Source organism: Myotis lucifugus, unplaced genomic scaffold (genome assembly GCF_000147115.1).
Source record: "Myotis lucifugus unplaced genomic scaffold, Myoluc2.0 scaffold_582, whole genome shotgun sequence".
Taxonomy (NCBI): Eukaryota; Metazoa; Chordata; class Mammalia; order Chiroptera; family Vespertilionidae; genus Myotis; species Myotis lucifugus.
Genome location: NW_005871630.1, coordinates 175,212 through 187,325, shown reverse-complemented (window position 1 = coordinate 187,325; position 12,114 = coordinate 175,212). Strand labels below are relative to the sequence as shown.

At 54.6% G+C, this 12,114-nt stretch overlaps 1 protein-coding gene, 1 long non-coding RNA gene and 1 pseudogene across 5 annotated transcripts in view; 2 read left to right on the top strand and 1 right to left on the bottom strand.

The window, feature by feature from the left end:
* The window catches only part of LOC106694697, a 2,456-nt gene extending 1,520 nt beyond the window's left edge, over positions 1-936 (bottom strand). For 2 of the 4 annotated variants that reach the window (XR_002826665.1, XR_002826667.1), the window contains exons 1-2: positions 524-749; positions 123-430 (exon numbers count right to left, since the gene is read on the bottom strand). This is a non-coding gene — a long non-coding RNA (uncharacterized LOC106694697). Of the gene's footprint in view, positions 1-122; positions 444-523; positions 750-924 lie in introns of those variants that run through there. The other 2 variants (XR_002826666.1, XR_002826668.1) reach the window with 2 other exon arrangements.
* The window catches only part of FBLN1 (fibulin 1), a 64,148-nt gene that overhangs the window by 39,349 nt on the left and 12,685 nt on the right, over positions 1-12,114 (top strand). Inside the window, 2 exon segments of the mRNA XM_023745789.1 lie at positions 9,014-9,156; positions 10,383-10,514. Of these exon segments, the coding sequence (XP_023601557.1) occupies positions 9,014-9,156; positions 10,383-10,514 (275 nt within the window).
* On the top strand, positions 2,829-5,316 carry LOC102435906 (annotated as a pseudogene).

Genomic DNA, 12,114 nt, shown 5'->3' with positions numbered 1-12,114 from the left:
CCCCATCCTGTCACAAGGAAGCTGAGAACCTGTCCCCATCCTGTCACAGGGTAGCTTTAACCTGTCCCCATCCTGTCACAGGAAGCTTTAACCTGTACATCCTGTCACAGGAAAGTGAGAACCTGTCCCCATCCTGTCACAGGAAGTGAGAACCTGTCCCCATCCTGTCACAGGAAGCTTTAACCTGTCCCCATCCTGTCACAGGAAGCTTTAACCTGTCCCCATCCTGTCACAGGAAGCTTTAACCTGTACATCCTGTCACAGGAAGTGAGAACCTGTCCCCATCCTGTCACAGGAAGTGAGAACCTGTCCCCATCCTGTCACAGGTAGCTTTAACCTGTCCCCATCCTGTCACAGGAAGCTTTAACCTGTCCCCATCCTGTCACAGGAAACTTTAACCTGTTCCCATCCTGTCACAGGAAGCTTTAACCTGTCCCCATCCTGTCATAGGAAGCGAGAATCTGTCCCCATCGTGTCACAGGAAGTGAGAATCTGTCTCCATCTTGTCACAGGAAGTGAGAACCTGTCCCCATCCTGTCACAGGAAGCTTTAACCTGTACATCCTGTCACAGGAAGTGAGAACCTGTCCCCATCCTGTCACAGGAAGCTTTAATCTGTCTCCATCCAGTCACAGGAAGTGAGAATCTGTCCCCATCCTGTCACAGGAAGTGAGAATCTGTCCCCATCCTGTCACAGGAAGTGAGAATCTGTCTCCATCCAGTCACAGGAAGTCAGAACCTGTTCCCATCCTGTCACAGGAAGTGAGAATCTGTCCCCATCCTGTCACAGGAAGTGAGAACCTGTCTCCATCCAGTCACAGCAAGTGATAATCTGTCTCCATCCTGTCACAGGAAGCTTTAACCTGTCTCCATCCAGTCACAGCAAGTGATAATCTGTCTCCATCCTGTCACAGGAAGTGAGAACCTGTCCCCATCCTGTCACGGGAAGCTTTTACCTGTCTCCATCCTGTCACAGGAAGTGAGAACCTGTCCCCATCCTGTCACGGGAAGCTTTAACCTGTCTCCATCCAGTCACAGGAAGTGATAATCTGTCTCCATCCTGTCACAGGAAGTCAGAACCTATCCCCATCCTATCACAGGAAGTCAGAACCTGTCCCCATCCAGTCACAGGAAGTGAGAATCTGTCCCCATCCTGTCACAGGAAGCTTTAACCTGTCCCCATCCTGTCATGGGAAATTAGAATCTGTCCCCATCTTTGTTCCGAGTCCTGGCTAGTCCTGTGACACAGACAGGACCTGGGCCTGGAGTCAAGGCCGAGAGGGGGAACAGGGACTAGACCTCCCGCCCAAGCATGAGTCTGGCTTCCTCACTCTGACCTTGGGAAGGCACTGGCTCTCTCAGCCTCAGTTTCCCCATTTGGACAATGGCGTCGCGCCTGCTGACAGTGCAGAGGGAAGGCGTGGTGGTGCAGAGCCGAGCACTTGGCCGATGGCCGCAGCCAGGGCTGCTAGTGGGAAGACGATCCTTCCCGGGGTCCTCTCTGCAGCCCCCCAGGAGCCCTGGTGGCCCTGACCACTGGGCGAGGGGCTCTGCCGGTGAGAAGGGGCCACCCCGCCCTCCGGGCACAGCCCTTGACCCCAGCCCCCGCGCCCCCCGAGGCTGTTGGAAGAGGCTAGTGCCCGAGTCCGCAGCCCTGAGGCCCACGCCACCTCCCGCAGGTGAGTGAGGGGCGCTCCTCCCCGTCCTGCGGCCGAGGGGCGGAAGCCCCGCAGCGCACCCGCTTCCCGCACTGCCCCCCCGCTTGCTGGACCGGCCCTAACCCCCCTTGTCTCTGTCACTTGTCTTGCAGCCGCTGCGAGCGCTTGCCTTGCCATGAGAATCAGGAGTGCCACAGGCTGCCTCTGCGAATAACCTACTACCACCTCTCTTTCCCCACCAACATCCAAGTGCCCGCCGTGGTCTTCCGCATGGGCCCCTCCAGCTCCGTCCCCGGGGACAGCATGCAGCTGGCCATCACCGGCGGCAATGACGAGGGCTTTTTCACCACCCGGAAGGTGAACCCCCACAGCGGGGTGGTGGCCCTCACCAAGCCCGTCCCCGAGCCCCGGGACTTGCTCCTGACCGTCAAGATGGACCTCTATCGCCACGGCACCGTCAGCTCCTTTGTGGCCAAGCTTTTCATCTTTGTGTCCGCAGAGCTCTGAGCATTCGCTGTGGGCGTGGGGCTCCCTCTTGTCGCTTTCCTCACCCTCCTCGCCCGGCTCAATAAAATTCAGCAGGCGATCCACCCGCATGCCTTGCGTGCCTTGGTTTATTCCTCGCGTGCGGGTGGGGGTCTCTGTTGCTTATCATCAGGGTGAGCCGGGCACTTGCCACAGCCTGGTGCCCCCGGGGGCGCCTGGGGCACGCCTGGGAGTGGCTGTCCATGGCGGTCACTGCTCCTTCCTCCCGGGAGCCCAGGCGAGGGCAGAAGAGGCTCCGTGTGCCCTTGCCAATGAATTCTCTTGCCCCCTGTAAGCCCAGAGGTGATGATTGAGAAGGCCCCTCGGAGACTGATTGGCGAGCTCCGTCCCCTCTCATTTTACAGATGTGAAAACTGAGGCCCAGAGCAGGGGAGGGTCTTGGCCAAGGTTACATGGCCTGTTTGTGGCCAAGCCAGGCTTCAGGCTCCAGCTTGGTTTCCTTGCTGTGTCGCTTGAAGCTGAGCATTTAACGGAAGCAGGAAAAAAAAGAGCATTTTCTGGTGGATGTGGCTCAAGCTGGCCGTCTTGTTTGTCCTGAGAAGCAGCCCGACCTGGTGGTGGGAAAACGCTGGGCGCGGCTGCAGCATCTTGACGCAGCTCTTGCCTCCGCGCCGAGGATGCCAGGATGCGGCCCTGCGCCCGGAGGGCAGTGAGTGCTCAGCTCATGGGGACACCCGGTCGCATCAGGTCCTTCGCTGCATTGCCTCCACTCCTGCCAGGCAGGTGTCTCATCCTCAGGAGACACGGAGAGGGCGAGCGACTTGCCCAAGATCACACAGCCGGTGTTAAAACTCAGTTTGCTGACTCCATGGCTCTGACTGTGCCATTCTGTCACAAGACCTCCAATGTGGGCTCTGACCCACCTGCCCCTCCACCTCCACCAGGATTCCAGCCGAACCACTGACCCAAGTCCCCCATGTGCCTGTCAAGGTCCTGCATGACTTAGTTCTCCGGTGCATCTCCAGGCTTAGCTCATTCTCCACCTGCTCACTCCCTGCAGGCCACGCTGACGAGCTCTTTGCTGCCTCAGGCCCTTTGCACATGCTTTGCGCCCTTGGTCTGAATGTTAGTTAAACTTCAGCTTAAGTGTTCTTTTCTCTGAGAGGCCTTCCTTGACCCCTGGGCTTGGGTTTCTTCTGTCAGTCTTTCTCGTAATTCTTCCTCCATGATGCTGATCGCAGTTTGCAGTGGCCATTTACCTGTTTCTCGTTCGTCTTTCCCCACAGTCCAGAAAGCTCATGAAGGCAGGGACCAAGTTTGTCTCTTTTAGAGCCCTGTCCCTCGCTCCTAGCAAGATGCCTAGCACAGAGTAGGGGTTCGGTCCATGGGTTTCTGTGGAGATTAATGAAACTCCCAAGGCCATGTCTGGTACCTGGTAGGCAGCCATACATGTTGGTTTCTTCACTCATTGTGAACAGTGTTCATTTGGATCTTGAGACAAACAGGGAGTGAAGGTTCAGAGGGTTGGATGTATCCAAGGTCATTGGTATGTAGAGCTGCCATCACTTCTGGCCGAGTCATTCTACTAAACCGAGCTCCCCCGAGGGAAATGATAATAATCAGGATCGTCATTATTAGAATGATGATAAAAACTATGGCAGCTGACGCTTATGTACTGCTTCCTGCGGGCCAGCCACCGTTCTAAGCACTTAACTGCTCCTCACAACAGCCTTGCCAGGAAAGGACTGTTATGGTCCCCACTTCACAGTGAAGACACGGAAGTGTGGAGAGCTTACGAGTAAGTCACTTGCCCACAGCCCCTAAGCTGGTATCAGGTGGGGCAGAGACTCAGGCCCAGGCAGCCTGGCTCTGAGTCTGCTCTGGAGCCGTGCCCGTGCTGCCTTGAAGGTTGGAAGCCGGCAGGCTGACTGGGTTAGTCAGTGCTGCTCAGGTTGTAACTGGCCTTGTCTCAGGAAGCCCTGGATACAAGCCCCTTCTGTAATTTCCAAGCACAAAACAGGATCTTTTATTCACCAGAAGGAGGCGGTGTGGTGAAGAGGAAAGAGCTGGGAAGGGGAAAGATAATATGTGCCAAATGTCTAGCAAAGAGATTCCGGAAGACGGAAGATACAGCACATAGTGTTTACAGCTCTCTGGATCCCAACCAAAACCACATGATAACCAGATAAGAAAATGTTTAAATCCAGAGAAAACATTTACAACTACACAAGGTGATAAGGTGTCCCCATGAGTCCCCAAATACAGTCCATGCCCACCTGGCATCCATGCAGGAGAAAGCAGTGGGAGATGCCCAAGTAGTTCACAGGTATCCCCTGCAAAGTCCAGTAGACCAATTTAACATGAAAGCAAAAAGCAATTTCAGAGACAAATACTCAAGAGAAAGGGAAGCTGAAAATAAAAGTTTTACAAATAAAAAAACAAAAGGGATGAAAAGGCTTAAAGAGAGAGTGACAGATATTGAAGGCAGGCAAAGAAGATCTAACATAGAAACCAATAATAGAAATCTCTAAGGAACTCACCCAAAATAAGGGGGAAAGTAAATACTAACAAATAATAACTCAAAAAACTTTACGGAAACATTTTTTAAAAATTGAAATTCCATATTGTAAAAATACAACCTACCCAAACATACCTACTCAGAGCAACCAACATCAAGACATAGGCCAGGTCTTTGAAGCTGCCCCTGAAGTGGCAGGAGGCAGCCACGAACCCTGCTGCCCAGAGAACCAGGCAGCCCAGCAAGCTGGGCTGGATATTGAACCTGAGAGAGAAAGGGGTTCGTCGTGCGGATGGCCTAATGCGACTCCTGTATGAAAAGTTACCAAGTGTTGAAGGGCTCATGCTCTTCTGTCTGATGAGGCAGAGCGCCTGTTATTAAGGCGGCCAATGATATTGCTCCAGAGCCTCCCTTGAGATCTGGTTTCTTATCTGCTTTTGCCCTTGCAACAGGCCAAAGGAGCAAACTCGGACTTTCAAAAAATGAAAGTCTCACCTGCTATTCTAACACCAACCAGGTGGGTCAATGTAATCGTTTGCCTTTGGTGGTGAGTTTCATAGCCAGCGGCAGTGCCGATGCAGGACTGACTGTCCGCCTAGAAGAGGAGCTGGCTCCACTAGTTGAAGAATTGAGACGAGTTAGAGAAGTTTCTTAATCTGACAGTGGTTTGATGTCTACCTCATCTTCATTATAACAGACATGATAGCAATCTTTAGACCACAATAATCCGTGTCCTTATACTCAAGAAAGGGCCCCTTTTCTAACTGACCCTAAAGAAAGAGTCTTTAGGTACAGTTTATGGACAGATTGATTGTTATCTTTATCTATCTATCTATCTATCTATCTATCTATCTATCTATCTATCTACCTATGATTTTATTTTTATTGATTTTAGAGAAGAAGGGAGAGGTAGGGAGAGATAGAAACATCAATGATGAGAGAATCATTGACCGGCTGCCTCCTGCACGCCCCCTACTGGGGATTGAGCCCACAGCCCCGGCATGTGCCCTTGACTGGAATCGAACACGGGACCCTTCAGTCCACAGGCCAATGCTCTATTCACTGAGCCAAACCAGCCAGGCTATCTTTTCTTGTGTAGGTTTTATTTACTGAGATCTGGGGAACCACAGAAATGGTTCCGTTTATCACAGTTCCTGTGGAGTTAGTCCAGTCACCAAGTCTGCAAACTCAATGGTACTTGGTTCCACTTGAGCCACGAAGTGCTCCCTCTTGCACAGCACAGCCGGGCCTGCAGAACGAAGCAGGTCCTTTTTATTGTGAATAATAATGAGGACATATTTTTTTCATGTTTTCTTTCTTTGCATTGAGTGTGGGGGAGATGAAATAGCTTAGTAAAAGTAATAAAATCAGGACCACCACTAAAAATAACATAGTCTAATAAAAATTATTGGACTTTAAAGAAAAGAGAAAGCAAACTATGGGCATTGAGGCAAAACCAGCAAGTAACTTTTAAGGGAAAAATTATATTCTCATCAGACTTTTCACAGCACGACTTTTGCCAGGAAAATATGAATAATTAGAATGCTCAAGAAAATAGAAGACTAGGACCTTATATCCAACAAAACCGTTTTGTGTACAGAGAGTACAAACTATTATCAACATGTAAGCATTAAAAACAGTTACTCATAGAACTGCAACTAGATGAGCGTTACAAGAAAAAGTACAGTGGAATTGCTAAGTGCTCAGACAATGTAGATATAGCACATCTATTTAAAATTAGTAGGTAGAACGGAGAGAACATATTCCCCAAATATGCTTTTTAGGTAATTAATGGTGGCAATTTTACTATTGTTATTCTGAGACTACTATGTGGGATAAACTAAATAAATAATTTTAGGACATTCTGTCATCGCCTATGTTCTTGAGGACCAGGATTCTGATATGGAAGAGAGGAGATTCCTTTGTAAAAGAGTCGAGATTAGGGAAAGTAACTGTGTGGGCCTTGTTTTTGACTCAGACTTGGTCAGTATGAAACTCATGATGTATTTTATCTTCTAAAATGTCCACTGCAGCCCTGGCTGGTGTGGCTCAGTTGGTTGTGCATCTTCCCGTGCGCCAAAAGTTGACCAGTTCGATTCCCGGTCAGGGCACATGCCCGGTTGTAGGCTCAATCCCTAGCAGGGGGCATGCAGGAGGCAGCTGATCGATGTTTCGCTCTCACATTGATGTTTCTCTCTTTCTCTCTCCCTTCTTCTCTCTAAAAATCAGTAAAAAATCTTTTTTTTAATGTCCAGTGCAGAGGCCTAGAAACTGACCAGCCCAGTGGCATTGAGTATCCCTGGTATCTGGATTGTGATTTTGAAATACCGTTTCCACTAAAAAAATAGAAACAAAATTAAAAACCAAACCCGAGACTTCTTGGAGAAATCGCTGGGGCAATAAAGCCACAAGCTGAGCTGGACCATCTTGTCAGAGCAGCGTCTCCAATTCTCCTGGGACCAACCTGATGTCCCTCTGGCCGAAGACGAGAGCACGTGAGCTCCAACAAAAGATAATAATTGCAATGGGTTGGAATTCATCAGATAGTTGAAGTCCTTGATTTCACACCGATATTTAAATCACCCATGGTTAACACCTGGATGATGATAGCGAGCTGGCTCATGACCCTGGAAACTGGTAAACAGTGGGGAAGCATCAGGCCCAGATCTTGCTCTGTGAACCACACTCCCTGGAAACCAGCTCGCATGTGAGGGGAAGTGTTTATTGCAGAAGTTTTCCAGCCAATACGTGCAAAAGAAACAACAGACTCGGCGCATCAGCGTTTTCCAATCCCCGGTGAATCAGTGGGTCTTGGCCCTGAGCACAAACAGCTGCTGACGTAACAGAAAGGAAGACAACCAGACAACACGTGCCCCCTGATGGTAGTGCCACCCACTACCATCTGGCCCAAGGGGCTGGGCCTGCCTCTGACCCGGGCCTGGGTCAGCGACCAGCGTGCTGGCAATGCAGGGGCCCGAGGAACATACTGAGCCCGTGAGGCCGCAGTCGGCAAGGCCAGATGTTGGAGGCTCTACGGCTCAGACACTTCTGTTCCTTAGCAGATCAATTGTGGGAAATGAGGATGGAGAGGTAGCCTGTAGATCAGTGGTTCCCAAACTTATTTGGCCTACCGCCCCCTTTCCAGAGAAAATATTACTCAGGGCCCCCTGGAAATTAATTTTTTTAAATTTTAATAGCAATTAAACAGAAAGATATATGCCCCCAAATGCACCTGTGGCCATCACCGCCCCCCCCCCCATCGCTGCAGCGCCCACCAGGGGGCGGTAGCGCCCACTTTGGGAATCACTGCTGTAGATTAAAAAGAACTTAAAAGACATAAAAATTGTGCTCTGGCTGGTGTGGCTCGGTTGGTTGGGCATCATCCTGTGCACCAAAAGGTTGCCAGTTCAATTCCCATTCAGAGCACACGCCTGGGTTGCAGGCTTGGTCCCCCGTAGGGGGCGTGCAGGAGGCAGCTGATCAATGTTTTGATCTCATGTTGATGTTTCTTTCTCTCTCCCCTCCTTTCTCTCTAAAAAATCAATAAAAAGACATAAAAAAGTTTCACCAGACAAGTCCAAATTATTGTGTCTCGAGATGCACACTTGTGTGATAGAAACTATGATGAAACCCAGGTAGGCGACCGCCAGGGAGTCAGGGCGGGTTGCTGTGGGCGCGGAGCGGTGGCCTGGGGCACGTGAACGCCTCAGGTGGCTGGTGAGGCTCTCTCTGGCCTGAGTGGTGACTAAGGCGTTTGCCTTATAATACTCACTAAAGTGTAGCTTTGCTTTGTGTATCATTTACGTTAGTGTTTTATTTTACACTAAAAAGATTTTAAAAATATATCTAACACGCGGCCTGGAGCATAGACCTGTAACACACTGTGCCCTCCTCCCTCCTCCCCTCCCGTGAACTGTAGACTGACTGTGTGCTGAGCACCGAGCTGGTTTATATCCGCTCCCTGGTTTGTGACCCCGTGACCCGCCCGACTGAGGGCTCCATGGAGGCAGGGCTCCCCTGGTGCCCCGCGGCCTGGCCCCCGGCAGGCCCTCAGAACAGACTTGCTGCGCGAGTGAATGAATGTGTGTGTCCGCTGTTGTAGGAATGAGCTCAGTTCTCGAGAGCAAAGCCTGGCTGGCTATCCACAGACACGGGCCGGCCCTGCCCTTCGGGGCCTGTCCAGGGCGTAGGAGGGGCCCCGAGGCATCCTCAGGGAGCAGCCGGGCTGTGGAGGCTCTGATGGAGCCGGCTGTGGGCCCGCAGCCCCACCTGGCCGCCTGCCGCCCTCCCAGGCTCCGTCTCCGTGAGGGCTGGGTCCAATCTTCCCATCGCCTCCCGTGCTCTGTCCTCAGGCTCCACCAGGAGAAGACAGACACCGTCCGCTGCATCAAGTCCTGCCGCCCCAGCGACATCAGCTGCATGCGGGACCTGGTGCACACCGTCTCCCACACCGTCGTCTCGCTGCCCACCTTCCGCGAGTTCGCCCACCCAGAAGGTAAGCGGCAACCCCAGTGCCTGGAATTGGCTTGGGGCTCCCAGGGGAGGCCATTGTCTAGGGAAGCTCTCTGCAAGGCAGCCACTCCTGGGTAGGATGTGGGTTTGGGGTTTGAAATGTAGCCCTCTCCCCGACCCCCACATCTCCTATCTGTCCCCAGACTGCATAGCACTGGGCGGCCCAACACCAGCCCTCTCCAGCTCCCAGGTCAGGGCATCGTATACGTCACAGTCACTCAGCAAATAGCGATGAAGTGTTGACTCAGTGCCAAATGCTGGGGAATCTGGGAGGGCCTCCAGGAGGAGGTGACTTTTACTCTGGGGCCTGAGTGGTCACTAGGAGGGAATCTGGTGAAAGTGGAGAGGAGGGTGCCGAGCAGAGCAGAACCTGGAAGTGCTGTGACCCCTCGGCACCCCCCGCCTTCTCCGGGCAGGGCCCTGTTCCTGACGAGGGCTCGCTGCCCGCCGGCAAAGGAGCCGATACTATGGCACCGGCTTTGAGAAAAGCAAGAGCTTTCATGTGCGAGTTCCCCGGGCCAGGAGGCAGGAGGCGGGCTCACACCTGCCTCCCGGACCCGGGCTCAGGGCGGGGCCTGGGGGTCCGGCTCTGGGGTTCCCTGCTCAGGGTCCTGCCTTCCTGGTGAGTGGGCTCGCGAGTTCCTGGTGAGTGGGCTCGCGTGTTCCTGGTGAGTGGGTCCGCGTGTTCCTGGTGAGTGGGCTCGCGTGTTCCTGGTGAGTGGGCTCGAGTGTTCCTGGTGAGTGGGTTCGCGTGTTCCTGGTGAGTGGGTCCGCGTGTTCCTGGTGAGTGGGTTCGCGTGTTCCTGGTGAGTGGGCTCGAGTGTTCCTGGTGAGTGGGTTCGCGTGTTCCTGGTGAGTGGGCTCGAGTGTTCCTGGTGAGTGGGTCCGCGTGTTCCTGGTGAGTGGGTTCGCGTGTTACTGGTGAGTGGGCTCGCGTGTTCCTGGTGAGTGGGTCCGCGTGTTCCTGGTGAGTGGGCTCGCGTGTTCCTGGTGAGTGGGTCCGCGTGTTCCTGGTGAGTGGGCTCGCGTGTTCCTGGTGAGTGGGCTTGATGTGACCGTAAGTGGCCACGCCTTGGTCGGGTTGGTATGAAGCGGGCGGGACAGCTGCGCCAGCCCCACTCGCAGTGGCTGGGGGTGGCTCTCAGAACCGAGGGTGGATTGGAGGAGCCGCAGGCCCGGCTGCCCCCCCACACTGTGCTCCCTCCACAGAGATCATCTTCCTCCGCGCCGTCATGCCCGCGCACCCCGCCAACCACGCCGACATCATCTTCGACATCACGGAGGGGAACCTGCGGGACTCCTTCGACATCGTCAAGCGCTACGTGGACGGCATGACCGTGGGTGAGTGGCCGAGACGTCCGGTCCTCCCGGCCTGCGTGCCACCCGGCGGGAAGCTTCTGGACCAGCCCAGCTGCCCGCTGAGGCCTCTTCCTAAGCCCGCTTCCACCCGTCCCTCAGGGCCCGGCTGGCACCCCAGCCCCAGCTGGTCCCACACCCACAGGGCGCCCAGGTGGCAGGGCTCCCCTGGGGCCCGGCTCACTGGGCGTCTCACAGCCGCAAATGTCAGGCAGATCACGGGTGAAGTGCTCGTCCCAGGCTCGGCACAGCCCCCCACTCACTGTGAGCCGACGTGATTTTATTCTCGGGGTGCAGTGCAGGGAGTGTCACTCGGGGAGTCAGGCCTGCGCTGTGGTCTTGCCCGGAGCTGGCTGGCCTTGCTGATGTCTGTGTGTCAGTCTGAGTGTGCGTCACGGAGCCCCCATATGCACAGCCCTCTGATGGGGGGCTGCTGGAGCCCCCTGGAGAGTCAGGACCATGGGCGCATGAAGGAGGCAGGGGAGGGGGACTGCTGGGGAGGGGACAGCAGGGGAGGGCAGCTGCAGGGGCAGGAGGTGGCAGCTGAGCGGAGTCTCCGGTGCAGAGGGAAGCTGTGTGAGTCCCTGTGTGAGCTGGGGAACCTGGCTCACAGTATCTCCCAAACTGTCCCGTTTTACAGAATTTAAGCTCCGGGCATGATAACGATCGTAGCTGCCATTGGGGCTTCGAATAGACTCTGAACATTTTCAAAGCAGCTGAGCAGACAAAGGCTAGGCCCTGTCCTCCCCTGGGCCTCAGTTTCCCCATTGTGGATGGGGGAGGGGCGTGGGCTTCGTGGTCTCCAGGCCCTGGGTTCTCTGGGCTGGACCAGAACCAGCCTCCCTGTGGTGGCCGGGCAGCGCGCTTTGGGACATGGCCACCAGGTGGCGCTGTTGGACCTCAGACCCGGCTCCCGGAGCCCGGCCCACCGTGGTTAAACTGGCAGTTATGCCCGTTGCCAAAGGGCCATTTATAGCAACTTTACAAGCTCTTAAATGGGTTCTCGAGTTGTAAACACGACTGAGTCATGGGGGGCTCCCCACCCCAGCCTCCTCCCCCGCCGGTTGGCAGCAGGCGTAATTAGTTAATTACAATTAATGCCCCATTAGCCCGCGGAGAGGGGGAGGGGTACAGTGCCCTGTCAGCAGTCATCACTGTGCTGCCCGGGAGGGAGCCGCTGCCCCTGCCTCAGGGTCCCCCATTGTTAAGGAAGAGACCCTGAGGGAGCCTTTAGGCACGTGGGGTGAGGACCGGCAGGAGGAAACGGGGTGGGGTCTGTGCCGCCTGTGTGTGTGCTGGGAGGAAGGGTGGGGGGCACCCTCAGGGCACACACAGAAGCCACCCGCGCCAGCCCTGGAAACTGGGGTCCTGGTGGGGCTCGGGGAGGCTCTGAGCGGGGCCGGGCCTGCTGCCTGTGGGCCCCGGCCGCCCGGCCGCCCGGCCGCCTGCATTTCCTCCGAGGGCAGCTGTCAGCGAGCAGTGAAGGATGCGGTTCAGCCGTGCGAAGACGCCCTTAGCGCCCCAGGTTCTCGGCCTGACAAAGCCTCCCTCCCCAGCGAGTCCTCGCTCTGCGGCCCGGCTGCAA